At 42.4% G+C, this 27,744-nt stretch overlaps 1 protein-coding gene across 1 annotated transcript in view; it reads right to left on the bottom strand.

The window, feature by feature from the left end:
• Positions 1-27,744, bottom strand: part of plcl1 (phospholipase C like 1) — a 72,342-nt gene that overhangs the window by 14,270 nt on the left and 30,328 nt on the right. Inside the window, exons 2-7 of the mRNA XM_034885844.1 lie at positions 13,309-13,383; positions 12,940-13,227; positions 11,365-11,661; positions 8,721-9,112; positions 4,714-5,839; positions 3,228-3,404 (exon numbers count right to left, since the gene is read on the bottom strand). Coding sequence (XP_034741735.1) covers positions 3,228-3,404; positions 4,714-5,839; positions 8,721-9,112; positions 11,365-11,661; positions 12,940-13,227; positions 13,309-13,383 — 2,355 coding nt within the window. The remainder of the gene's footprint in view (positions 1-3,227; positions 3,405-4,713; positions 5,840-8,720; positions 9,113-11,364; positions 11,662-12,939; positions 13,228-13,308; positions 13,384-27,744) is intronic.

Raw genomic sequence — 27,744 nt, forward strand, 5'->3', positions numbered from 1 at the left:
GGATGGTTTGGATATTTTTTTAAGTGGGGTGGTCTGGGGTACTTATCCATCCAACCTACAGTTGGAGAAGCAGGCAGGACACGAAAGCTAAGCGATGTACTGCTGTGGCCGGGGACGGTAGCTAGCCATGGGCCGGTTACCCAGCTAGTGTGCAGTGATATTTTCATACCGTCAGACTCTCCTACCGGCAGCAGTTAAATGTTTTTTTAGACACCTAAAAAAAAAGGACTACCCTTAACAAACATAAAATGTGTACGCTATATTTAGAATGTTTTCACAGCTTTACCTTGCTGTCAGACAGCCCTTTACAACGGGGGAACTGAAGCTGTTATCTCTGCTCGTTACAAAGCCACCAGACTCCCTTGTCATTTCACCTCGCAGAACACAGGAGTTGCTGGTTTATCCCGGTCTCAATTGATTCGTTTTTCAGGGGTGGTGATGGCGCAGTGGCTGTAACACATGCCTGACACGGGTTCGATTCCCACTGCGATACATCGACCAATGTGTCCCTGAGCAAGACATTTAAACCCTGGTTGCTCTAGAGGCGTGCGACCTCTGACATATGTAGCAATTTTAAATTGCTGTGGATAAAAGTGTCAGTTGGTTTCAGTTCCCCGTCATAAAGCAAGGTAAAGCGGAGAAAATATTCTAAATGATGTGTCCACTGATATTGATGTTTTTAGGGGTCTAAAATGCATTTAGCTGCTGCTCGCCGTCCACAGCAGCACATCGCTTAGCGTTCTCCGAACTGAGGGCGTGTCGACCACCATCTAATGTAGCTCACACGCTGACTGTGGAGAAGTAACACAATACAACCACACAAGATCCGGACTGTTTCTTTAAATCTCACATGGCAGAAACTGAAATGCTCACTTATGCACACTGAACATTAGCAGGGAACCCCTGGTCAGTTTAGTCAGCTAAACAACAGCGCCCTTAATAATGATCACACAGAAAGAAAGCATTATTTAAGCAGCATTCCAGAAAGTAAGACTTAATAAATATGAAGGTGCAGATGATCATCCAGGTCTGTTCTACAGCCAAGTTCAATTTTATATCATTTATCCATTTATTTGACCACAGCATGCAAAATTCTCCAGCAGAAGTGTTACAACAAGCTTGCTACAGTTTAAAACGGATCTTTTGACAGCAGCCATGTGGGAAATTGGACCAGGGAACTGCTCAAACTGTAAGACAGCTGACCAAGATTTCTGACGTGTCAGAGATCCAACCGATTAATCAGGGCGCCGTGACCTTAAACTGAAACTCTTTTAAAGGCGACCAATTCAGGGCTAATATCAGGCTCTCAAACTCTCTCTCCCCCTGCTACTCACTATCCTTCCATTTGAAACCTTTTTATTTCCTCTTGTCACTAATAGTACTTAAGTATGCAAGAGGGTAACGTCATCACCGGGGAAAGGTATAAGAGTGACGTCAATGTCTGTCTCCTGCCAAAGATCCAACGCAATTACAGTGAGATATGGTTTTGAATTACACGTTTTTACACAACTTGTTTGCAGGAGGTACATGTTGACCACACACACACACACACACACACACACACACACACTATGTGTCCACAGAGAGCATGCCATAGCAGTTGTGACGGCTTGTCATGATGGCTCAGCCACACTGCCACACTGGTACAGGACTCTGTCAGTGAGTGGTTAAAAAAAAAAGCCAAATCAGCAACACAGCAGTCGTCAAATCATGTCTCCTATAATACATTCACTGCAGACATAAGTGTATTCATGGGAGCAACTAATTTGAAATCCTAATGGGCTTAATACCCCCCTCTCCCCTTCATTAAGCACTCTGGGCTCGGTTTTCATGCAAGTACACCGCAGAGCACCGAAAAGCAGACACAGACCTCTTCAAAATCACATAAGCCACTTTTACAGTATGTTGTTGACATTTCTTCTCTTCTGTTTACCTATACATCTTTTATCTAGTACACTTTTAAATGCACATCTAAAATACTAGTTTGTGCAATAAAAGCAAAGTATGCCCCGGGGTCGATTAATGGATTATTATAACGTCATCTACAAAATGCTTTAGAAACTTTGGAATTCTTTATTTATTTATTTTTTACAGTGTCATCATCAGTGATCTGAGACCTCAGAAAGCATCTATTTTTTTCTATAACAAATTCATTAATGAAAATGAAAATCTAATTTTTGCTCCAGTAAACAGGATCATTATGAGGATTCGTTATAGAGTTATGTAAATGGCTTAAACAGACTATTCTCAGTCTTTGCTGCATGGACATTATTGTGTGCACAGCCCAAACATATCTTACTGAATGCAACCTGTTAAACGCTTACTAATGCAAAGATATCAATCTTGAAGCATATAGCGCACAAAGTTTGTTCTGCCCTTTTAAGTTAATTTGTAATGCTGTATTTTCATATTTCAGGTTAAGCAGTGGTGTACAATAATATTCAGGGACACTGTATGTCGCCCGCCTGCAGTCTCCTCCTGGCCCATTAGGGAAACGTTTGCTTCTTTCAAAGAGGATTAGAGGAATAAATGTGATCACAATTAGTGAAGCCTAACCTAAATCCCCCAACCAATAATACATTCCACCAATAACGATGTATTATGGCTGCGTCATGCCCTTCTCATGCTTGTACCGTGGGGTTTTTCTCCTTGCAGTAGTCTACATCCAAAACGTTCCACTTCCGGAAATCTGCCAGATGTCCGTCACCTTCTGCATTCTTTGTGTTGGCTTTCTAACCTCCGGTGGATTTCTGAGGACTATGGTTACCTGGTCCTCAGATCTCTGCAGGGTAAATCCAGACAGCTAGCTAGACCATCTGTCCAATCTGAGTTTTCTGTTTCATGACTAAACCATCTTTGAACGTACACGGGGCTCCATGGCTCTGTACGGAGCTTAGCTAGGATCGTGATTGGTTTAAAGGAAGGCCAATAAACCAAAGGACGTTTTTCTCCAATCCCGGGATGCTGTGTGGACTAGCCAGACCCTCCTCCGCAGCGCTCTGGAGGAAGATCTGGCAATGCAAGAATAACCCAGCCAAGACCTGAAGAGCAGTTAACCATAATCCTCAGAAATCAACCGGAGTTTAAAATGCCAACACAAAGAAAACGGAAGGAAACGGACATCTGGACAAAAAGAGGGACATCCAGCGGACATGCCAACGGCACCTGAACATTCCCGGAAATGAAACGTCGTCAATAAAGACTAGTACAGTTGTAACAGGCCTTACCTGGAACTCAAAGGTCTCATCAAACAACGGGTCGTCCTGGTTCTGAGCAGCAGTGCGGGTCCGCTGCTCAGCGCAGTCTGCCGGAACGCCATGCAGCTCCAGGACCACGTACGGGTCGATGACCTCTCCCTTAGAGCCTGATCCCAGAGGCTTGGGCAGGTTGTGGGCACTGATCACCTGCACAGTCCAACACAAAGCAGTTGATGTCACATTCATGACTTAGCTGATATGTGAGTGAAGAAAATGAGAATATTGCAGGAAAACTAACACTCAAAATCAAATGTTTCAGTTGGGTGCACACCACACGAGAATCAAGTGGGATTTGAGCCCGATTTTCCCCTTCAAACAATGGTGAGCAAAGCCCCGCAGATTGTCTTGATGAAACACTCTAGGCAAAGGTCCAGGGGGACCAAAACATTAGTGTCCTTTAGTAAATGGTGATGCTGTAGCAAGAGCAGTGTGCCGGGATTTCACTTTTCTTTTTTTTTCAAGTCTTAGACATTTTCCAAAGCAAAAAATACTTGACTGCGCAAATTGTTTCTTTATAAAACAAAGGATATTTTGCCAGATTTTGGTGGTGGCAAGATGTATGTTAAGATCATCCCCCAATCTGCTCTGACGTCTATGCTGGCCGCACCAATTTCAAATCAAAAATACTAATTAATATACCTTTAATATTCCGTTGTTGCCATGTTTGTTTGCCTTTGTTTACTCTAAAGTCACATTTAATTGCATGGGATTTTAAGTTTTGGATTCAGATTCAGGTCCAGAGCCAACATATCGGGAAATGGGGGCTCTATTTTTCCCCAAAAGTTGACCTTTTTGCAGTTTTTCCCTTATTTTCTATTTATTTATGAGGTCCAAATACTTAATTTTGGTGACTTTATGCACTAATTTGTCCTGCTTGGCTGCTGGGATCTTAACTGGCTCACAGCATGTACCAAGCTAACGTCTAATTCATCAACAATCCACGCAACTAACTTCATCCACTCATAGCAAAATGTTTGAGGCATGCGTGGGTGAATTTGGACTGAAAAAGGTGGTACAAGTCTAGTAAATATTTCTTCAGTGCATCAAAAAGTGAGTTTTTTTTTGTTTGTGATTTTAACAAGAGTAGGGCTTTGGTTTGGTTTAGATCAATTCTATTTGAGTGTGATTTAACTTATCACTGGCTACCACTATTTCAAAAGACACTTGTTTATTACAGCAACACATACTGAACCACCCTCTGCCCCCCCTGTCGATGGGCCTGGTTTGTTTGTGGAATCAGGGAGGGGACCTGATGAGGAGGAAGGAGGGCCAAGCTAGTCTTGTTTTGTTTGAAAATACTTCAACAAGACGGAATGTTACCCAACATTGCTTAGAGCCCCTTTAAGATTTGAAAAGTCTTTTAGAGTGGGCCAGGCATTTGTGTAAGACACACAAATGCGTGTATAGGCTGTGTACGCTACAAAACACAACAGAAACATGAATACAACATCTGCACCTTGATCCGTAGAGTTTGTGCTGGCACTCCTGGCACGCAGCCCTGCGTATGAGCGCTGAAATACGACACCTCGTCCCTCATCACAGCTGGTCTGACAACGTAACCGCACCCCCCGTTCTGTGAGAAGCGGCCTCTGTGAAGGTCCAGCATGGCGCCGGGGGTCTGCTGGTTCAAAGCCACCAGCTGGACCCCTCCTTTCCAGTATCCCTGTGGGTTGGGGTTACTGGAGTCCAGACGCACCGAACTGGGCCGTACCCTGGTCAGGGTGCGCTTGGTGAACATCACCAGGTCCTCTGGGCTCTCAGTGGTCAGCCGGCCGGCCTCTCCCTCGCCAAGCGAGCACAGCGTCCAATAGGGCGTCTCGGGGGGCATCGGCGTGCTGGGAGAGGAGGGGCTGCTGGGCGGCGAGTGCTGCTGGGCCTGCCTGTGGCTGGCTCGCTGCGCGTAGAAGCTCCGGCTGCCCGTGCGAGCGATCGCCACCAAGTCTGACAACTCCTTGTGGAGGCGCAGCTTCCTGGGTTGTGAGGGTGGAGGCACCACCAAGACCACGCCCAGTTCTTCTTCGCCAGGGATGGTCATTCGCCGCCCCGCCAGAGGCCCGCCTCCCCCTATCTCCTCATCCTCCTCAGATATCTCCCCGTCGGAGCCGTCCTGCTCCGGTGACAGCTTCTTCCCCACTAACAGGATGCGTCCTTTCAGCTGCTCAGGGGAGGGTAAGGTTGTTGCACGCCCTCCAAGGCTGAAAGGGAGGGCCTCTGGGGTGTAAAGACGGGCACCAAACACTTTCTTCAGGTGCTGTGCCATGGTGCGCTGCTGGCCCGAAGAGCAACGCTGACACAGGTACAGCAGGAGCGGGTACTGAGAGGTCAGGAAGGCGTACTTATTGACCACCTCCAGAGCAGAGCGGATAGTGACAGGTGAATGGTGGTGGTGGTGGTGGTGGTGGTGATGGTGGTGGCGGGGGATTTCCGGCCCGTAGTCGACCCCGAGGAGAGGCTCCCCCTCCGGGCCGTCGGTCACTCCCAGCTCCACGCACCGACAGCCCGACTGCAGAGCCTTGATCAAGCCTCCGAGGTCCGCTCGGCCGTGGACCTGGTCCTCCAGCAGGTAGGAGCGGTACGAGGTGCTGGGGAAGCAAAACCATTACATCATTAGAGCTGGGTATTGTCCAAACATTTTCGGGACGGGTACAAATACCAATACTGTTACTTCACAACCGGTTCCTAAATGATATTTTTTCCGATACCAATTTTATTCAACCAAAAGAATTTACAACATTATGGCACAAATCTTTATTTTTATTTTTCAGCTCGTACTTCGTGAGCCCCGCTTCTGTGTAACGTAGATTTTTCCTGCGTGTCTGTAACGTTAGACAGCCAATCACAGACATTTTTAGATCTTGATGGAAGTGTGCTGCGTGCTGATTGGCTCAGTGTCCCCGATGACATTTACTCCTTAAGTATTGAAATTGAATATTGCATGAGGAGGCATTTTTCGATACTCAATATTATTGAGGCACTTTCTACATTAGACATCATTACTCCAAACTAGTGCTGCTCAAATATGTAAAAAAATCCTAATCCTGATTATTTCACATGATTACTCGTTGACCTTTGAAAAGATGTTGCAATTAGTAAAGCTAAAAAAAAAGGTGGAACAGTTAAACAAATGAACCGTAAAAACACCTTGAACTGTGAAATTCCCCTCTGTACTCTTCTCCTTCAGAACATGAGACAAAACATGATGTGCAGAATAATCGTTTTTGTAATCTGTAGGATTCATCGCTCAGCCCTATACTCCAAATATTGTCCTGCTTCTAAATGAGGTTTTAGAGTATTAATAACATTTAGTGACAGCTGAAAAAAATTTTAGAGGACAAAACTGGTACAAAAAAAACAACCTGATGCATAATCACTGACAAATAGCTGTCGAAAAATAACAGTTATTGCCGATTTCTTCTTCAACATCAGATGAAGAACCGATTTCACCTCTTTATTGAAACTTTCAAAATATTCTGTTACGGATAAAACAAAATCACAATGAGGGCTTCAACTAATAATTACTTTCTATTGTCGTTTAACCTGTTGATAATTTTCTAGATTAGTTGTTGGTCTTTAAAATTAAAGGGTGAAAAATGTTGATTGGTGTTTCCCACAACTCAAAGATATTCAATTAACTGTCCCAGAGGAGAGGAGAAACTACAAAATATTCACATTCAAGAAGATGGAATCAGAGAATTCATACTTTTTCTTTCTAAAATGTATCTTTGCAGCTCTAATCAGAATATAATATACAAAATATAAGACCGCCCTCCCTTTTCCCAACCTTTAAAGGCAATTTTAACACTGTACACTTAATCTTAGGGTGCTTGACACATATTGCTTAGCAGTCTGGTAGTTTACGGTCTCAAAAAAGACATAAAATGACCCAATTTATAGAATGTAATTCTGGCACAATATGTCCCATTTAATGATATTTTGTCAACGGTTTGTTTTGGCGGCATGCAGAGCGCAGTGAGTAAGCAGAACCATCTGGCAGATGAGTTGACAAGAAAGGAAGTGTTGAGTGAATTCATTCAGCAATATTCAGCAGATTTCTGACCAGTGGTGTCCTGCAGCTAAAGACTGGACTCCTGTGCTCTAATTATTAAACAGATTAACTTTAAAGAATAACGACCTGTGACGTATTGCCGTTTCATATTCATCTGTAGGCCTATATGCAGTATACTATCCCCACCTGTAAATACCACCTGTACTCTACTGTTCAGGGCCCAAACTTAGCTTTTTTGACGACCAAACACAGAGACAGGTGGATTTAAAGATCTACCTGCCACAGTGGTTTTATTCACCTCATAAAAAAGGTGAAAAACACTTCACTTGAATCACTTGACAGTTTCAAAACAGCAGTCGCATCCTCTCTAGCTGCGCTGCTTTCATGGACGTCGGCGCCTTGACCACAGCAGTATCCTCCGGACGTGCAGTCTTTGAAGTTTATAACTTATCGTATGGAAGTGGCTTTTTGATGACTCGTGGTCCTAAATTGCTTCTAATTTTAAGTTTTTGGTTTTGATTACAAAAGGGATTTGACTTCTCTTTCTCTGAGCCATACACACGACAGACACAGCCGTACACTTGTTTTGAACTGCTGTCACCAATCTTGCCGTTGTCGCCAATTGTCCACTTTATATTAAAATGTCTTCTTTTAATTTTCTGTGACTCATGCTCATCTTTTTGTTGGCTGTTCGTTTCAGCTGGCCTCTCCACCCCAGTAATGTGCCTCCACATTTTTAGCAAAAATCCAATGAAATGGCAGACTTATTTGTAACTTTAAAAGAACAACAGTTGCAAAACAAGCCCAAAGTATCACTCAAATCTCATTCTCAGTTCCCTACCTGCCAATTGCTAAATTCAACCTCATTTGGCAGATGGTCGGGTGTTAATTTAGGACCCTGATACTGTTATTACTCTCTTCTTATTGAAAGAGAAATGTTCTTTTTACTTCTTCCTACTCATTTATCAACACGGAGATCCTTCTTTGAATAAATTACAATCATTTTGAAAGATGTGTTTGCCGAGTATTTTGTTTGGGTTTTCTTGCTTGTGCTGAAATGTAAACATTATTCATCTTTATTTTTAATAGTCACAAAATAAACTTTTATTTCCTATTTTATTCTTTGTGTATTTTTTATCCTATTTATATTTAAGTGTTTTTTGTTATTTGTTGTACTGCTTTGAGCTGCTGTGATAAGTGAATTTCCCCATCGTGGGATCCGTAGTCTCGCTTTGCCAGACCCTCCTCCACAGCGCTGTGGAGGAGGGTCTGGCTATGACTAAGGGACCTATACAGTCTATCTTATCTGAACTTTGTACATCCCTGAAATATTTTTACACATCCTACATTAATACATGCATACATACATTGTATGTTATTTGTTTCTGTATTTATTGTTTTTCACCTTGCAATAAATATTTTCAGATTCTGATTCTTGTTAATCTCCGCACACGCACCTGATGTAGTAGTGGGACAGAGGCATGTTCATGTCCTGACAGACCCCCAGGTGCTCTGGGTCAAGCAGCTGGCACTCAGGGGACTGCAGGTAGCGGGCGAATCCATCCAGACCCAGCAGCCCCCTCTCCCTGCCCTGGGCCGAGGGCTCGTAGCGCCTCAGGATCTCCCAGCAGCCCTCGGTGGTCGCCAGGGACAAACCCTGTTCCGTCTCCAGGAAGAGGCGCAGGTCCTGAGGGTCCAGACACTCGCGGTCCTTGGACAGTTGCACCAACAGGAAGTAGACGTCGGGCCGGGTGCAGAGCTCGCAGAAGGCCTCGTGGAACTCCTCGCGGGTCACGTGGGAGGTCAGCTTCTCCTTGCTACGCTGGATCTCCTTAAAACGTAGACGCACCTGTGGGAAGAGAAAAGGAAGGCTTATTGTGCGCAGTGGCAGAAGAAGTATTCAGATCCTTTACTTAAGTAAAGGTGCTAATACCACACTGCAAAAAAAATACATTTCCAAGTCCTGCATTGAAAATGTAATTCAAGTAAAAGTATTCAAGTATCATCAGGAAAATGTACTTCGAAGTACTAATATGTAAAAGTACTTAATACAGAAAAATCCTCACATTTTACAAACTGGAACCAATCCAGACCATTCTGTCAAAGTGTCAAAGTGTTTACTCGTCTAATCATTTCAGCCGGATGGTAGGCTGTTATATTAATGGGTGGTTTGGTTAATAATAAGACGTTGTATTTGATAAACTAGATGTGGTATGTGTAAAAAAAAAAAAAATCGGAATGTGTAATGTAGGCCTAACTAAAGCTCTCAGATGAATGTATTGGTGTAAAAAGTTCAATATTTCTCCCTGATATGTAGCGGAGTAGAAGTAAAAGTGGCATGAAAAGAAAAGACTCAAGTAAAGTACAAGTACCTCAACCTTTGCACTTAAGCACAGTACTGGAGTAAATGTACTTTTCAACCGATTGCACAAGAGATTAAGTGCAGTAATTAGTTGGCCTTGTTCATTCACTGAGACTTGATTAAACTTTAGTTATCTTGTTTCAATAAGGATATTAAAGTGACCCATTAAACAACACAACGTATTAATCATTTCTTCTCTGTCATCTCTTCATCTTTTCCTTCATCTTTTTCTGTGCTCAGTCCATGCTCGCAATAAGCTTCTCTCTCCGATATCATCTCAGTAAAATGTGTCTGCAGATATTTGGCAGTCATGTCACCAGTCTGACCCTAAAGAGACGTCTATGCTCTCTCTAGTTACCAGGGTAACAAAGCTCACATTATGCATGCAGCAGGTGAAACAGGAGGAGGATAAGGATTGAAGTAACAGACCTGTGTGTGTCTGCACTTTATTTACCCTATTTTTCCTGTGTTTTTGTGTCTAAGTGACTGATGGGAACCATCTCTGACATCGGTCCAACATTAAGCGAGATCGCTGCAGTCGGCAGCGGTGAAACAGGCTACAATGGAAGTTATTAGGACAATTATCCAGCTTTTTAAATATGCTCATTTTGCCACTGACAGGCTAAGATTAGCATGACATTATGGAAAGGATTTGACCTTTCTGTTAAAGAGTAAGACCCTTTTTTATTTTTATTTTTTACTTTTTATTGTACAAAGAACCTTTAAAAAAAATAGGTGTTACAGTTCTAATCAAACTATTCTTTCACACATACATCATGGTCTAAGGTTATATTATTCAAGGTGCATACAAAATCCATTTTTCCCAGCGTTCAATACATCTCTCCAACTAAAGCCTTAATACAAAAGTAAGTCGCTCTTGGACAATCCCACGCCACTGGTCCAATGTTGGAGGGCTAGTTGCAAGCTCCTAATAAGATCCTTTTTTAATCATAAAAACATCTGCAAAACTGCGTTCGCTAAACCCACCAGACTGAATCTAAATAAACAGTAATTTTAGCATCGTAAAATACCCTTCATTCAATGTTGACACAAACAAAGTAAAACTATGAAAAGAGGTTTGTGGTCGTCTGTCCACTTTTCCAACCATCAAACTGTAGTTTTTGAGGAAATAAACACATAGTTTACAGATTTACATGTGAAAATATGTTGGCTCTATACACGCTGAAAGTACGCCTTTTTTCAAATGAAGTCTGGTGGGTTTAGCGCTAGCGGCTTCAGAGCTATTTCTGGTTCAACAGAGAGGTCTCAAAGAGGTTTTAAAAAGGTTTATCTCTGTAGGGATCGTTTACATAATGTTGTCAGACACTAAGAAAAATATTCTGAGCCTGTCAGTGGCAAACAGTCACTTTCAGTGGACCAAATTGATGATGCACATTTGATTATTGTTCCTATCAATCACTTACTGCACACACAAAAACATAGAAAAATAAATAGGTCCTGGTTGAAAAAAACGGTAGTTACCCTTTCACCGACAAATCGGACAGGCATGAAACTGAGGAGGAAGACAAGCATGATGAGGCTGATTTTGTTGGAGTGAAGCCAAAAGGCACAACAATTATCCAGAAATGTGTTTTGAACTGGTCATGTACAGCTTCATATTTGAAACTGATATGCATCCAGCAAACCAGTTTTTCTGGCCGTAGTTACATCATTTTGCTCCCATGTGCATGTAGCGTATGCATGAAGGTGTATGATTTTAAACGCCCCCCCCCCCTCACCTTGGCTTCCTTGATACCGGGGCAGAGTTTACAGATGGTGGCGACGGCCACGTCCTCTGACACGATGCCGTAGCCGTCTTCGTCCACCTGGGCGAACTCGGCTGCCAGCCACTCACCCCTCATCTTCTCTCCCAGGGTGCCATCTACTGCCACGCCCCCTCCTTCTACCAGCCCCCCTACTCCCCCTCCACCTCCTCCCCCGGCACCCCCAATGACTGACGGGTGGGCCAGCAGGTAGCGGAGGCCCGTCACCCAGATGTTGGCCACGTCTGCCGACAATGCCACCAAGTCCAGAGACTGCAGGGAGGGACAGATCAAGAGATTACTGCTGGAACACCGACAGGTTGTAAGACTAAGATTATTCAGTATAGAAGGATGAAACCACATAAGCACGGTAACTAGGCCTGTAACAATTACTACATAATTGTCTAATTGCGATTAGCTAAGGTCCTAAGGGGTGTGACTGTTGATGGTAATAACAGTAAGTGACTATTGGTCTGACAGCTGAGCTAAAGCTGTTAGTTGTTGCCATAGCAGCTCCAAACATCCTGGGTTAGAGCTGTTTAAAGCCAGTGAAATTGAGCTTGCTTGTGTTTCTGGCACGAAGTCTGCCCAACAAACCCGGTGGTTAAATAACTTCTTTTTTCCCACTATCACCACCTACCGCCTTTTTTTTGGGAGGACTATATATGTTTTTATTTAAAGCGTAACTATGCAGTTCTTTTTGCTTAATTTACCTTTACTGAACAACTTTGGAGTCATTGGAATGGTTATATCACTTTTTTTTAGTTGAATGGTGGTCGTCTTGCTCCCCCCTAGTGCCAGTGAGCGGAAAGACCACCTTTGCAACTTTGGAGCGGCGAGCCGCCTGAATCAGCATCAGGAAGTATCACGTGATATCAGGTCTCACGATTCACGGGACTGCACACACAGTATGCTCTATAGAGAAACCGGCGAAGTAATGGCCAAAACTGCATAGGTCCCCTTAAACTGTTAGTTGTGTGGGGATACAGTTAGAAAAAGACATGATGAGTATATACTGTACGTATGTGTGTGTGTATATATATATATATATATATATATATATATATATATATATATATATATATACGTTTTGTAAAGCACTTTGTAATGTGGATTTTGAAAAGCGCTTTATAAATAAAGATCATTATTATCCCTCCTGTTGTCATCGGGTCAAATTTGGCCCCTTTAAAAAATGTCTATGTCTGAAATATGGGTTTCTTTTTAACGAAATTACCACAAAAGAATTGACTGGATTCCATACAATGCTCTTTGGAAATACAACTGATCACTTTCATTCCTGACTAAACTCATCTTCACGTTCCTCTGATCTTAACTATTAGTCAAAATAATTCATAATTTCTGATGTTTTAACTCAAAAAAATCTGTATACTTTTATATAAATGAGGGATATTGACCATGAATTTCAATAAGTAATGTAAAACTAGTAATAGTAAGGTGCTGAAAACTAAAAGAAAAGTCTGAAAAAGGGACAAAAAAGTTTAATGTTTGGCGTTTGTGACCTGAGGGGACAACACGGGTTATGATTATTACCTGGTAGTCGTCTCCGTGGATGATGGAGAAGGCTGCTTCCTCGGCCAGGTGCTCGGAGAGAGGGCCGTTATGAAGGAACGTCTCGGTGCTCTTCCCGGTGCGGACCTCTCTGATGCTGCAGACGTCCAGCCGAGCCCGGTCCGCGTCTTTCTTGGACGGCTCCCAGCGTAAGCAGCTGAGGTCGGGCTCCAGCATGAAGAAGCGACAGTAAACTCTGGAATTGGGACGAATCTTCTTCAGTTCACAGCCGCCCTGCATGAACGCCAAACAGTCCGCCGCACTGCTCACCTGGGATGCAAAAGCAACGATTACAAAAGTACAACTAGAAGGTTTTAGTATCATCACCATTATTCTAAGATGATAATTTACCTTTTTCTCAGAGGGCATGCTGCTGAAGGACACAGTCTTCTTCCTGCCCCCGCCCACCTTCTGCACTGAGGGATCCTGGGAAAAGACAAAAACAGAGGGCCAAGAGGTCAAAACGAGAAGAAGTGTTTCGACATGTCATGTGGGGGAACGGACGAACAATCTGACTCAAGCAGCAGTCTAAAAAGGATTAGTGAGATAGTAACTAAAACACCTTATAAAAGAAGAGGATGATCAAAACTAATTATGTTAAAGGAAATCTGTTTTAAACACAACTTAATTTGAGTATTGAGGTTTAAACCAAATGGCGAAGTTAAAACGAGAAGAGGAGTCTGACATGTAACTCTACAAAAAATATGATAACAATATTATAAGTAGATCTTGATCTTATTGTGCAAAAACTGAAACCCTGGTACAGCATTCGGGTCAAATTGACCCGTTTCAAATTTTTAGAAGAAGAAGAAAATGGTTCAAGTTACATATTTTCTACTTTAAATTCAATGGTCTTCCTGATCATCACATCCCTAGTAAGTCTGGTGGCCTGGATCCCGGGAAAGGTTTTTCCTAATTTTCCGTGCATGCAGAGGTGTGAGAAGAGAAGAGGAATTTTTCATAATATATTTCGAGAACATCTGTATTCTCAAAACCGCACGGTGTTAAACTAGGAGACAATCACCATTAACATTTCCAAGTTAACACACACACACACACACACACACACACACACACACACACACACAACACACACAACACACTATTTTGTAACCCCCCTTCCTGCCTCTGCTTATCTCCAGCTAGTGACAGATTGATTGGCAGCTCATTCTCTGCTTGATGTGCATAGTTGATGATAAGTTAACCTTCATTAGCGCTCCAGCGCAGGATTTTTACTGATAATAGCTCTTCACTGATTTGTAACGAGCTGTGATGCTCTTGGCTGAAATGACAGAAGTAATTAAATGTGGCGCTTCATGTACACCCTCGGCCACGTCTCCTGTGTACAGACATTTCCCCGGTTACCTCCATCCGTCAGTGTTTGTACAGATACAGACATATTGTATTGATGTAGCTGCTTCCACTCAGTAAGTGAAATGGCTTCAGAGTTAAAAAGCCTTGAATGCTCGACCTCAAGGTGGTTCTGCTGCACCTGTATCCAACATCTGAATCCAAAACCCCCAGGAAAATAAATGTATTGATTTTGGTATATTACAGCCAAGACTATAGCTGGGAGTTGGAAGAAAATGGAGGCACCTACAATTGGTGCTTTGATCAAGAATGTGGTGCAATGTACTGTATGTCCTTGGAAGGAATAGCATTTATATTAAAAAACATAATGGCATATGTGAAAAAATCTGGAAGCCATTTAACCGATTTATAAATGAAGGACACATAGGTGAGCTTCTTTAAAGGTCCCCTAATTTCATTTTGTGAGTTTTTTAAACAGTAATAGGAGTCTGCCTATGGTCCCCCAGTGGCTAGAAATGGCAATAATTGTAAACTGAGCCCTGGGTATCCTGCTCTGTCTTTGAGAAAATGAAAGCTCAGATGGGCCGATCTGGAATCTTGCCCCTTATGAGGTCATAAGGAGTAAGGTCACCTCCTATTTATCTACATTACCCGCCCAGAGAATTTGGCCCGCTCGTGAGAGAGAGACATCATGGCTTTCCAACAAGTGAAGCATGGAAGTTGGTCCAGGCCACACTCCCAGTCTCCACCTTCCCCCCTCCACCTTTTTCCTACTCAATAGAATTTAAAGCTACAGACTCAGAAATGATATGACCTAAGGAAAGCTCATTGTGGGAATGGCCCTGGTGGCTGTTATTCTACACCAAGGCTGAATTTTGGGAAAGAGACTTCAGATACAGTATTAGGGGACCACTAAGGTCTATATAAAAGAGACTTCAGATACAGTATTAGGGGACCACTAAGGTCTATATAAAGAGACTTCAGATACAGTATTAGGGGAACACTAAGGTCTATATAAAAGAGACTTAAGATACAGTATTAGGGACCACTAAGGTCTATATAAAAGAGACTTCAGATACAGTATTGGGGACCACTAAGGTCTATATAAAAGAGACTTCAGATACAGTATTAGGGACCACTAAGGTCTATATAAAAGAGACTTCAGATACAGTATTAGGGACCACTAAGGTCTATATAAAAGAGACTTCAGATACAGTATTAGGGGACCACTAAGGTCTATATAAAAGAGACTTCAGGTACAGTATTAGGGGACCACTAAGGTCTATATAAAAGCATCCAAAAGGCAGCATATCATGGGACTTTTAAGCAAAAGTTGTAATGTACTGTAATACACAATAATATCATCTGTAATGAAAAATCAACAAAGACATGGTTAACAAAAATCCTTAAATGCGGAGAAAATAAACACGGAAGATGAATTGGAGGTGATAAAAACACCTACTTGTGTTGCACCAACTACAAAAAGCTGCAGTTTTTGAATGTTTGAGTGCATATGAAACCAAATTTTGCGTGTCTGTGTTTGTGTGATTGGATCTGTTGAGTGTGTGAATAGCAAACAGACATACAGTAGGAACCTGACATCAACATCATCATCATCATCATCATCATCATCAATAATGCACATGAAGGCGTCAAGGGCAACCTGAGCTCAAACTGGAAAACCAGGATTACAGATTGACTGCAGATCTGCCTCACACAGCTTCACCACCAACAGGCTGTGGTTAGAAACTGAACGTTTAATCATTGTTAATCTTGTTTCTATGTGATAAGCAAATGTACTCAGTGATTCATAGTTTCACAAACTATGTTCTGCCTCCAAGGAGATCCATGTGAGCAGGGCTGGCCCGAGGCATAGGCAGCATAGGCAAATGTTAGGGGCTCCGTCAGTCCAAAGAAGGAAAGAAATACTAGATAATAAGAAAGAAACGCCACAAACGTCGGGAAAAAATGTTGAAAAAGAACAAAACACCAAAACTTCAAAATAAGTGACTTTTGTTTTTTTAAACTGGCAAATTTTTTGGGGCAAAAAGCGACAAACTTCAAAGAAAAGTGACGAAAAAGGTGCAAAAGGAGACAAAACCTGAGGCCCCAAATTTGTAAGGGTCGGCTTTCTATGTGAAAAACTGCTGTCGCTCACAGGTGATCTACTGTCCACAGAACAGGAATAAATAAGGTCTACTATGTCCACGCACACACACACACACACATACTAACACACGCACACACTGCTCACTGGTTCACAGAAATCCAATTAAATGATAAAACAGCATTGAAACTGCATGTGACTTTATGACGAGAATATTAAGGCTCCTTTCAAAACGCTCCAGGAGCCAACACGTGCAGCTGGAGCTCACACTGTGGGGACATAAGGTCCAATGATTAACTGATAATGAAGGAGCTAAATGTCAAGCTTTAAATGTTTATCACCAAGTCCTGTGAACACGTAAGGTGGACGTGGGCCCTCGCAGGCTGAGAAGGATGGATCCAACCGATCTGGTTGTGGGTGAGACTTTAGGGAACAGGCAGGACAACCTGAGACAGACCCAACAACCTCTGAACCTAAACAACTGAATAGGTTGCATGCCGATGGCTCCAAAAACAACATATGCAGAGTTTCGGCACGTTTCACCAAGTCATATTTAGCAAGACCCTTAACTCAGCTTCTCCATTACAGCTGCTCAGTGGCCAGTGGGTCAGACAGTGGTGTTACTGGGCAGCTTCCAGGTATGAATGTGGAACTGTGTGAATGTGATCAGGTCGTCGTTGCAAATGAGATATTGTTCTCAAGCAACTTACCCGGATAAATAAAGGTTTAAAAAAAAGATAATTTGGCACTAAAGCTGAAACATTGATGTTGGCTGTTTTGGTGCTTGAAATTAGTTTACCAAAGTTTGTATATATATAGTAGATGATTAAAATAAATAAGTAAATAAATGTCTTAATGAAATGATGTATTATTGCTCTTTGAGCAGGAGTTTTGTCAGACATCGTTTTACGTCCTCAGAGGGTTAAGATCTCATCTGAGTAGATTTATGGCATTTGAACTCCAAGTTGTAGTTTAAAACTTTTACAGCCCATCTCTGGTTTTATTTGGGCCCAGGTCCATGAATACAGTAAATGCATCCAGGCCTGGAGAGCGGGAACTGAAGGCTCAGTTAGCGGTTAGCTCCAGTTAGCTCCATTATAAAAATATGGAGTAGAGGTGCATCCGCAGAGAAAGACCACAAGACGGACTCAAAAGCTTTGGAAAGCAACACATAAGTTGGAACTGTTTTACAGAAACTGGTAAATCTGAGTTTTAATCTAGACACCAAGCGTGTTTTGGTGGCCAAAGAAACAGAAGAGCTCGAAAAAACAACACACAGTGATTGCCTCAGAGAGAGGGGGATGGTAGGAAGGGAGGTAGAGTGAGAGAAACATCTGAAAATCGTTGCCTCGTCCCATTCACTCCACAAACTCGTATTGATTTCCAATTCCCAGCACGTGGGCAGCCACAGAGAGGCAGCGAGGTCAGGGTTTCCAATAAAGGAGGTTTGCTTTTGTCTTTGTTTGTTCACATAACTGTCCCACAAAATGTCTTTTTAGGGTTCAAACCACAAAGCGGTAGAACCCTTCTATGTTTGCCTTAGTCATTATTATTATTGGTTTTCTGCCGCGCCAGCTTAAATTCCCGTAAATTGTAATGAGCATGAGGCTTGGGGGGGAATAACTGGAAATGGTGTGCATGTGCTTCTATAGAAATATGAACTCAATCAACCAAATGGTGGCGCTGTAATCAGGTTCTTTTTTTTTTAGATTTCCTCCTACACCGTAGATCTGATTGCCACCAAATATTCAGTGAAACATCAATGGATCAAGCTCATTGTAAGTTGTGTAAAGCATGTCCATACCTCAATTACTTTTCAAGTTATTGACCAATGAACTTTGAAAGAGGCGTGGCTCTGGACATAAATGGACACAAATCAGCAGCCGTAAGGCCAATCATCCCAAAACTCACAGGGTATGTTCAGGTAAGTGCCCCAGATACACCCAGACAGTTTTATATACATTTACCACTAGGGGCGCTACAAACACAAGATAGGTGAGTGGAATTACACACATTTTACTATAAATCACCAATTCATTGTCCAATCATCACAAATCTCTTGGAACATGTCCTCTACGCCCCAAACTACCTGAACCACGCCCTGAAAGTTACAAGCCCTATAAATGCAAACAAACTGCAGGTGATATTGCGCAAAATAGGCTATAAATGACTAAATGTTTGTCCAATCACCACAAACCTTCCAGGAAATGTCTACATAATGACGTCACACATTCACTGCACTTCACTGTGCACTTCACTGCCCACTCAAATTGACCACTAGGGGTCCCTTAAAATGGACAATAACTGGACGAGGAATGACGCAAATTAAGGTTTGAGCTTGGAATTGCAGCTTGCGGCTTTAATAGCAATTGTTTTTGTGTTATCTGCTTTTCTGAAATTGCCGTGAGCTGGACTGAGCTACATATCACACTGAATTGAAAATAAATGATCTTGACAAATCAGTTGTAGGCATTTTAAACAAAAGGGAACTGTATGTCCAATTGTTACAAAGCTTGCAGGATATGTATTATAACCACAGTGGACCGCATGTGTGAAATTACTTTGAAGTCGCTATTGAGAAAAAAGGTTTGAACCCGCAAATCGCCGCTTGAGGCTATATCTTTTTTTTATTAAATTTGGTCAGCGAGAAGGCTGACAGACGAGCTTAGAGAAAGCAGGTCAGCGGGTATTTAGGTGGACAGGGCCGGGCGGGGACGGCCATGTGTCCTCCTCTCTGGCCGTGTCAGTGATGCTTTGGGACAGCGTGGACATTTGGAAACATTGACACAGTGTGTGTGCATGTGCGTGGTGCATATTTCAGCCGACATCTCGGGTCATGAGACCAGACGATGCCGTCCAGGAAACTAACTACGTCCTCCTAAAAACCTTTCATGCAACGCTCTGTTTTGCCAAAAAGGACATCTATCAGTTATAATCCTCTCTCCCTCTCTCAGATGTGATGATTCTCTCCATTGCTGAGCTGCTGCCAGGGTAAGAAAAAAATCTCGGCACAGATGGAGAGATGAAATGGGATCAAAAGCTAGAGGGGAAAAAAAGAGACGAGGAGCAAAGAAAGGTCAGATGAGACAAATGATAGGATATTCTTGAGTGGAAAGCAGAGCAAAATGTCTTGGAAATTAGCTTAGGCAATTAGATTAAAATCTCGAAAACACTCAACGCAAACTGGATGAAAGAATAGAGGTGGGAGATGAAAAGAGGATTGAGATGCAACAAGTGAGGACACCGAGAGAAAGACAGAATAAATGGAATCACAACAATAGTTCATTGTAACAGGCATGCACACTACACTCTTCAGCATGAAAGCACGTGCACCAAGAGAACAACAGAATATTGCGTGTCTTTTAGCATTTTTACTTTTGTGAGGCCCTTTGTGACTTTGCTCTGTAAAAGGTGCAATATTAAAAAAAAGTATCATTACTGTTAGGGCTACAACTACGTATTATATTCTTAGTCAAATGAGCTGTCAAAAATGTTATCTGAAACTATGATATTCCACAACCACTGAAACCAAACTAGAAGAGGACAAGATCTAATTGCCAAAAGAGAACAGCATTGCTGTATGTGATCTTGGTGGACTGACTTGTTTCTTCTTTATCTTTAATGGCTTTGTAATAAAAGACACTCATGTGTATACATCCCTGCATATCAGCTCTTTAATGAGGAGACGTACAATCTGTAAAAAACAGGCGGTTTTATTCTGACAGTGACCTTCATCAACTGTGGCATGGACCATGATTGAGCTGAAATGAACTGAATAAGCCATCGGAACGTTAATGTAAAAATCAATTTAGAGCTGTGACAAAATCTCCCAATCCTGTACACGCCCGATCATTCATCAACCCTTCTGCTGTGCCTGCACCCTGCCTCGATGTTTCCATCCATTAACAAGCTTGTTTATACAACGTGTTAACCTTGTGCCTAACACATACACACACAAACACACACACACACAGAGCTGAACACAACAGACAGACACCTGGCAGTTGCATAAATCCAGTTCCAATCTGATCCCATGATCTGGCTAATAATCTAATCCCTCAGCACATTGGCAGAAGATTACCACAATAGATTACTGCGCTGCCGCCCGCGTCCACAGTCTTACAGCTGCTAATCCACAGCAGACGACGGGCCGCTGTGCATCACAGTCAGCAGAAATGCACGGAACACACAGAGGCATTCGGGGCTCGGCACATATCAACCCCATTCACCCTTCATTTTAATCATTAAAAAAGTCTTATTAACTGATAAAGTTATGTAGTTATACATGCACTTGTCTGATAACCTTTTGATACTTTGTTCGAGGGTTCCACAAACCACATAACCTGACGCACCAGATGGATAGTTAACCCAGGTTGCAGTTGCAGATGCAGCTGACTCAGCAACAGGGGACTCAGATTTGTGATGAGATGAAACCGTCTGAGAACGTTGCAGGGAAAAGTTGCAGCGCGCAAGTGTGTGCGTGTGTGTGTGTGTGTCTTTCAGCCTGATTTACCTTTGCTCATGCAAAACTGCACACAGACACTGAGCACTGATGAAGCTTATTGAAAGAGGAGACGGACAGAGTGTGATGACAGTCAGTGTGGAGGAGCAGAAAGAGTTGTCGAGGATAGAAAAAAAAAAGAGCGAGTTGAAAGAAACCATGATGATTAAGTGTCAAGCGTTGTCAAGTGTGTGGGTGGCAGTGTGTGTGCACGTGTGTATGTGTGAAAATATTTCAATGCGGGCCTCCTGATTGTAATTGGTTGAGTCATTCCATAAAAGGTGTTTACCTTCCCACGGTGTGTATGTGTGGAATACTTTATTTTGAATTTGTTTCTAAAAGCTTATTTTTTGGACAGCTTAGACTTGAAAGGGGAGAAAGGGGGGGGGGGGGGGGGGGGATGACATGCAGCAGGTCGGAGTCCCACCCGGGCCCCTGTGTGGAATTGTGTGTCCCTTCCTGCACAGTATGTACTCAGTGCTGTGCTGTGAACCGCTGCAAAGATCGGTCTGATTTAGATCATTATAAACGCCCTGCAATTATCTTTATCAAATCACTCAACAAGTGCAAGAAGATGTAACATTCGGGCCTGTAACATTTAACAAAGCTCTACATCTCTGCAGTGACCTGACCCTCGAGTGATCTGTGATTAGTGTGTGTGTGAGTGTAAGTTAGAGTGTAGGTGTGTGTGTGTGTGTGTGTGTCTATGGGTCTGTAAATTATCCCTTTCATCCTGGAAAATTGAAAACAGAACAGAACCAAATAAAGACTTTATCCTTTTTTTCTGTGCATGTAAAACTGGAAGTAATGGTGAGTTAGTGAAGCGTGTAATTGTATGTAGAGAGAAGAAAAAACAAATCAGTCAAACAAGTCTCATTTCCATTTCTTTCTTGCAGTTGTCTTTGGGACTTAGCTTTTAGACAGCAACGATTATCTTGCTGAGTACAGTGTTATCACAGTGTAACTGATAGAAAGAAAAAGAAGGTCTAAGTTGTGAGAAAAAGCATTGGCTCAGCGTTAGTGGGGTTTAGCCCCAAACAATAAACGCAATACAACCTTCTTTTATTATTCAGTTTGAGCTTGTGCGTGCGAAAGTCATCAGACGGCAGCATTTAGTAAACATAGCCATACTGGGAAAAGCAGAGAGGAGCTGATTGGGCTTAATTAGCTTTGTACCAACTTATTTGGCAATGGCTTGAATGTAACGGACGTCCATTTGTTTAAAATAGTTACACACTATAGCTCTAACTGAGCTCTGAGTAAGTAACATGGACTCATGTCCTGGGCTTCGGCCTCTTGCTATGTCCTGTTTATCATTGTGGAGGACATTAGAGTTGATTGGGACATTTCAATCAAAGCCTTTGCACCACAGGCTTGCTTACACACACACACACACACACACACACACACACACACACACCATTACTCGGCTCTGCTAGTCCCTGGCTCTTTGCCCATTTGCCCTTATATAATGAAGAGTATCTCTCATGGCTTTCAACAAGGCCTTCTGTTTCACCTACAAACTTGCACGTGCACACGCGCACACACGCACGCCACTGGTCCAAAAAAAAGACACGAGGTGCTTGGACGCCTGAAATCAGTGTGTGAGCATGAGAACATGAGACACGGAATACACAACATTTTTGGCTTCATCAAACATTTGATTGCAGGGAAGGATTGTCACAAAGGTGCACTGTGCCTTCTTCATTGGAATGTACTTTTCTGTATGTTTTTCGCATTTTTATTTGGCTCTTTAAATAATAAAATATATATGTATATATATATATATATATTTGATCACAAAAAAAAACATTACGACTCTTGTCGTAGAGGATAGGTCTATCAAATTTTCAGTAATGTTCCCTAAACCGGGACAGACACTGTATAGATTTGGCCTGATTTTAGCCCAGATTTGGTCGCCCTAACGTTGTCGCCTGCAGTATAATCTCACTAACAACTGATTAATCACCTTTCGGTCGGTTGGATTTCTAGTCAGACATTTTGGTCTGCCATCTTATAGTTTGAGCAGTTCTACGGTCTGATTCTTTTCATTGCTGCTGTCAAAAGATCTGTTTTGAGGTGTAGTGAGCTCGGGTTAATGTTACCGGAGGAGTTGTGTAATCTTAAAACTGAAACTTTACCGTAGAACAGACAGACGTATTGTATCTTGGCTCAATATTGACTTTCACCCATTGTAGCGTTCAAAGACACGGCCACTCTCTCCTTCGGAGTCGACATAGTCGACGATGCAGTTGTCTTTGTTTGAATAAAAACAAAGATGCGTCTGCACAGCTTTACAGCTCATTAAAAAACAAGAGAATTTGAACTTATTAAAAAGTAAGTTCAAATTCTCTGATTCCAGGTTCTTAAATGTGAATGCTTTTCAGTTTCTTCTCTCCTCTCTGGCAGTAAACTGAATATCTTTGAGTTGTGGACAAAACGAGACATTTGAGGACGTCACCTTGGGTGTTTGGGAAACACCGATTGACATTTTTCACGATTTTCTGAATAAAACTAATTTTAAGTTGCCCTAATTCAGACATAAAAGCAGCATAGTGCATTGCCATCACGTTTATATACAGATGTGCAAGTCTGAAAACGCCGATGTGTGCGTATCTATTGAGAATCCATTAGCCCGTGCGGACCCATTTCGCTCTACAAGCCGATAACGCCCCTCTGCAACACACTGCTCATAAGTTAAACTATTTTGACACCAGAGGACAAAGCAAACCCAGCCGGACAGACGGGACAGCTCCACCTCTCCCTCTTTTATCTTTCTGTCTGTCTGTGCTCCATTTCCCTCCTTTCGTTCTTCTTTTCTCCTCCTGGATGCCTCCTGTTTGTCCCCTCTAAGCGCTGCACCGCCTCTCCTCTCCTCTGCGTCGCGTCTGACTTTGCCCGACCCCTCCCTGTTGATCGCCTCTCCGTCCTTCTTCTCTGCCCTTTTCCATCTCTCCCATTCTTCTCTATTGTTTTGCCCTTCATCTGCACCCTCCTTTTCTCCTCCTCCATCCCTTCATCTGAGCATTAGGGCTATGAAGGGAGGCCCGGGGGAGGATGGGAGGGGGTATTTAGGCAGTGGCCAAAAGCCACCCTTATCCAAATCAATGACACACTTCCAAGTCAAGAGGACATTTGTTATGTAAAGCTTCCCGGCTTCTCTGGTGGGCCTCTGACTCGGCGGATATCTACACATGAGCGCAGATAAACACACAAACAGACGAGCGCGCACACGCCGGGGAGAGAGCGAGAAGAGGGAGGAAAGATTAAGCTGGAAGTGAGATCAAGAGGAGGAGAAAGTGAGGGAAGTGACAGAAGGGAAAAGAAAGAAAGAGGACAAAGTGACAGAGATTAAGAAAGGAGGAGGCAGAGAGAGAAAGATGTCGAGAAGAGAAAAAAACTGGAGACAGAGGAGAAAGAAAAGACCGCTGATGGAGGAAGAGGGAGGCTTGGGGGAGAAAATAATGCCAAGCCTTGTATGGAAAAAATAAATTAATGGCGGCAGGAAAAGAGAAAGACAAATTTGAAGAAGCACGAGAAGAGGAGGAAGAGGTCAGGTAGGTATCGCAACAGCAAAAAAACAGACACCTAATCAACTTCCACTAATAAAAATAATAAACCAGGCTGACATGTGAGTGCTCTATTCCTGCCCCTCTGACTGTGGGAAGGAGACATGAAAACAAAGCTGAGGAGGGAGGGAGGGAGGGAGGAAGGGAGGGAGGGAAAGAGAGGAGACAGTTGGATGGCAGCCCTGTATGCTTCGGAAAAGGAGATGTTTAGCAAATGGCTTGATGAATCTTTCAGAGCAGGAGAAGAAGAATGAAGAAGTGGAGGAGGAAGATTGTTTTGAATAATTGACTATAAAGGAAAGGCAAGGCAATTAAATGGAGATACAGTACATCTCGGTTGGGGGGGGGTATCTTGATAATGATGAGCAGTTACAGTGTGTGTGTGTCTGTACGAGTGTGTGCACGGGGGGTCAGATAAGAACCAGCACTGGCCGAGACAGCAGTTATGCAACCCCTTCCATCACACACAAACACACAGAGACGGACACGCACACAGAGACACACAGACACACAGACACACACACACACACACACACACACTCACACACAATTGCCGTTACGGTTCTATTTTCAGTAGGATTTCAGACGCTGCCTAGCAACCGCAGGTGAAGGACGCTGAGTGGGATAATGAAAATGTTTTTTCTTCATCCTGAACACACAAAAAAAATTAAAAAAGGAAAAATAAGAAAAATAACTGTGTGTGTGTGTGTGTGTGTGTGTGTGTGTGTGCGTGTGCGTGTGTGTGTGTCATGCAACCCAGTGTGACACCCATTTCCTGTGTGATTGCCTGAGAGTATTTCTGCAAACAAACATGTGTATTTGAACTCCACTAGTTTGTGCAAAATGAGTACTTTTGATACTGCAGCAAAAGAAAACGTGCAGTCCTGTTCTTAAGCCACGTTACCGGGGGTTAGCTGTAGCTGCATGCAACTATGAGTGCTTTGCATTTTAAGATAAATAGACACAATCTGATAAAATATTCCCCCGAGCTTACAAAGTCTCTGTAGTAAAAGCCTGACCCATTTACGTCTGAAGACAGTGTATGGTTTGCATATGTGTGTGACTTTATGTTGGAGTTCAGCTGCGTGCGTTCTTCCTTTAAACACACATTTTATACAGTATAAGTCAAAGGTTTGGACAGTGTTCCATTGAGAAAGTGTGTGCAAACTTTGACTGGTACTGTACATGCATTGGATTTAGTACATTGGTTTAAATTCAAAACATAAAAATGCCCCAGAGAGTAACTTGAGATTCATCAGTGCGTCTCTGTTCTTCTTCCTATTTTCTGTGCGCTGTGCCGTTTATTCTCTCAGGGAATTTTGTTCTCAAGCTTTAATTTACAGGAGAAAAAAAGGAAAAGGTTCTCCAAGCTAGCGAGCTTAACTGGCAGTTTGCAAGTCCGATAGCTCAGCTGCCAACGGCACAACAATAAGTTCACAAAGTTTATTCTAAAGACGTACTATCAACAGAGTTTCTGCAGACACAGTACAATTCCAGTTCTGGTCTCAGTTTTAGGCCAGTGCAGAAGTTTTAAATATTTTAAAAACACTTGACGGGTCCCCACTGTGAGAAAGACACATCGTCATACCTAAACGACAGTATAGGCTGATTTTCCAAAGACTCCTAAAACGACACAAACCACTGCTTATTACCTGCTGCACAGTGGCGGTTTTATCATGTTAGTTTTAAACGCAGTTTTAAACCCATAGTTTATATATTAAAAAAAAGGGACGTCAAAATAAGCGCCGAAAACGTTAAACAAAGCCACAAAGCCTCGGCAAAAACATCAAAAATACTGGGAGCAAAAAAGTGTTGAAAAAATGACAAACGGGCAGAAAATGTGACAAAGACATTGGAGAAAAAAAACATAATGTTGAAAGAACTGACCCAAACTTAATTAAAAAAAAGAAAAAAAAATGGTCGACGGAGAGACAACAAAAGGGTAAAAAAACGTCCATGAAGACGTTTAAAATGACGTTTAGTTTCACATGGGACACAGAACATGTCTCCTAATTGAATGTCCTTTGTTTGACGGAGCCCCCACCCCAACCTGCCTCCTTACCTGCAATGGCACTCTTATACTTTGGCATCTCACTTCCTTTTGCCATTAAAAGCTGTTTGCACAATCGACCCACATGGTTGTTTTCTGAAAGAGGGCCGGCTGGAAATGTTAGTTGTGTGCTCTATAAATGTCAGCGGTTATATAAGCAGGGATGTTTCTGTTAACTGTACTGTATTGTGAATTAGCTTTCTGAGGTCATATCTGCCAGCTGTCAACACAAACTAAAGCCTGAATTGTGAATCTGAAAAATCACACTCCTACAGTCATTCACACTCCTACACTTTAACACTTGACCAGAATGAATATATAATTAGTTCCCAGAGAAAATCCTTTTTTCCCAAAACAAAACTGTGACGTGCATTGTTAAAAAACTACATATGCACACAATAAAAAATAATAATATGGAAGATGTATTTGAACAGGAGCTTAAAACCTGAGATGTAAGTGGCATGTAGGACTTTTACATATTCCACCGAAAAAGACAGTATGGTGCTTTAAAAAACGACATTTTCCAGTTTTTTTTCTTTTTAATTTAATTTCTTCTTTGAGTTTCTGTAACGATTTGTTCTGCTCATGGTGTGTAAGAGCTCACTAAAACCATGGATGCAGCAGTTGATTTGAACTCAGAAACTAAAGTGTTGTTTTTTTCCATTTAATTCCCTTCACATTGCGAGGGTGAGATGAATGCCAGGTGGCACCAATAACCACACAGAAATGCAGAAATGAAAAAGAGAGACTGTTACCTGAACCAACCAACACAAGGACATGACCCTTCAGTAAAACAGTAAAATATTTTATGGGTACAAAAAGTCCAATGTTGATATCTAATAGGCAACATCTCCTTGTGCTTGGAAAGCCAAAGAGAACACAATGAACCAAAGACAAAATACTGCCTGGACCCGTGCCGAGATCCACTTCTATTTCTTCAAGAGGTTTTCATCAGCATGAGGAGGGGGCCCTGAACCTGACACGCACAAACACCGCAGACAAGTCAGACAGTGCTGAAGTTGCAGGCAAATAGTGGAAAAGGTCCTCGAAAGTAACCAGAGGAAAGCTTCTTTAGACGTAACAAGTCCTTAACAGTTTACTTTGGTTAACCTTTAAAAGTATTGCAGCAGGAATCTGCACCTCAAAACCACCACAGCGTCTGACGATTGAAGAGTCCGATGGATGGATGGATGAATGGATGGATAACGGTAACGTTTAAACATAAAATATCAAGGTTAATCATAGGTTT

The sequence above is a fragment of the Etheostoma cragini genome, chromosome 11 (genome assembly GCF_013103735.1).
Source record: "Etheostoma cragini isolate CJK2018 chromosome 11, CSU_Ecrag_1.0, whole genome shotgun sequence".
Taxonomy (NCBI): Eukaryota; Metazoa; Chordata; class Actinopteri; order Perciformes; family Percidae; genus Etheostoma; species Etheostoma cragini.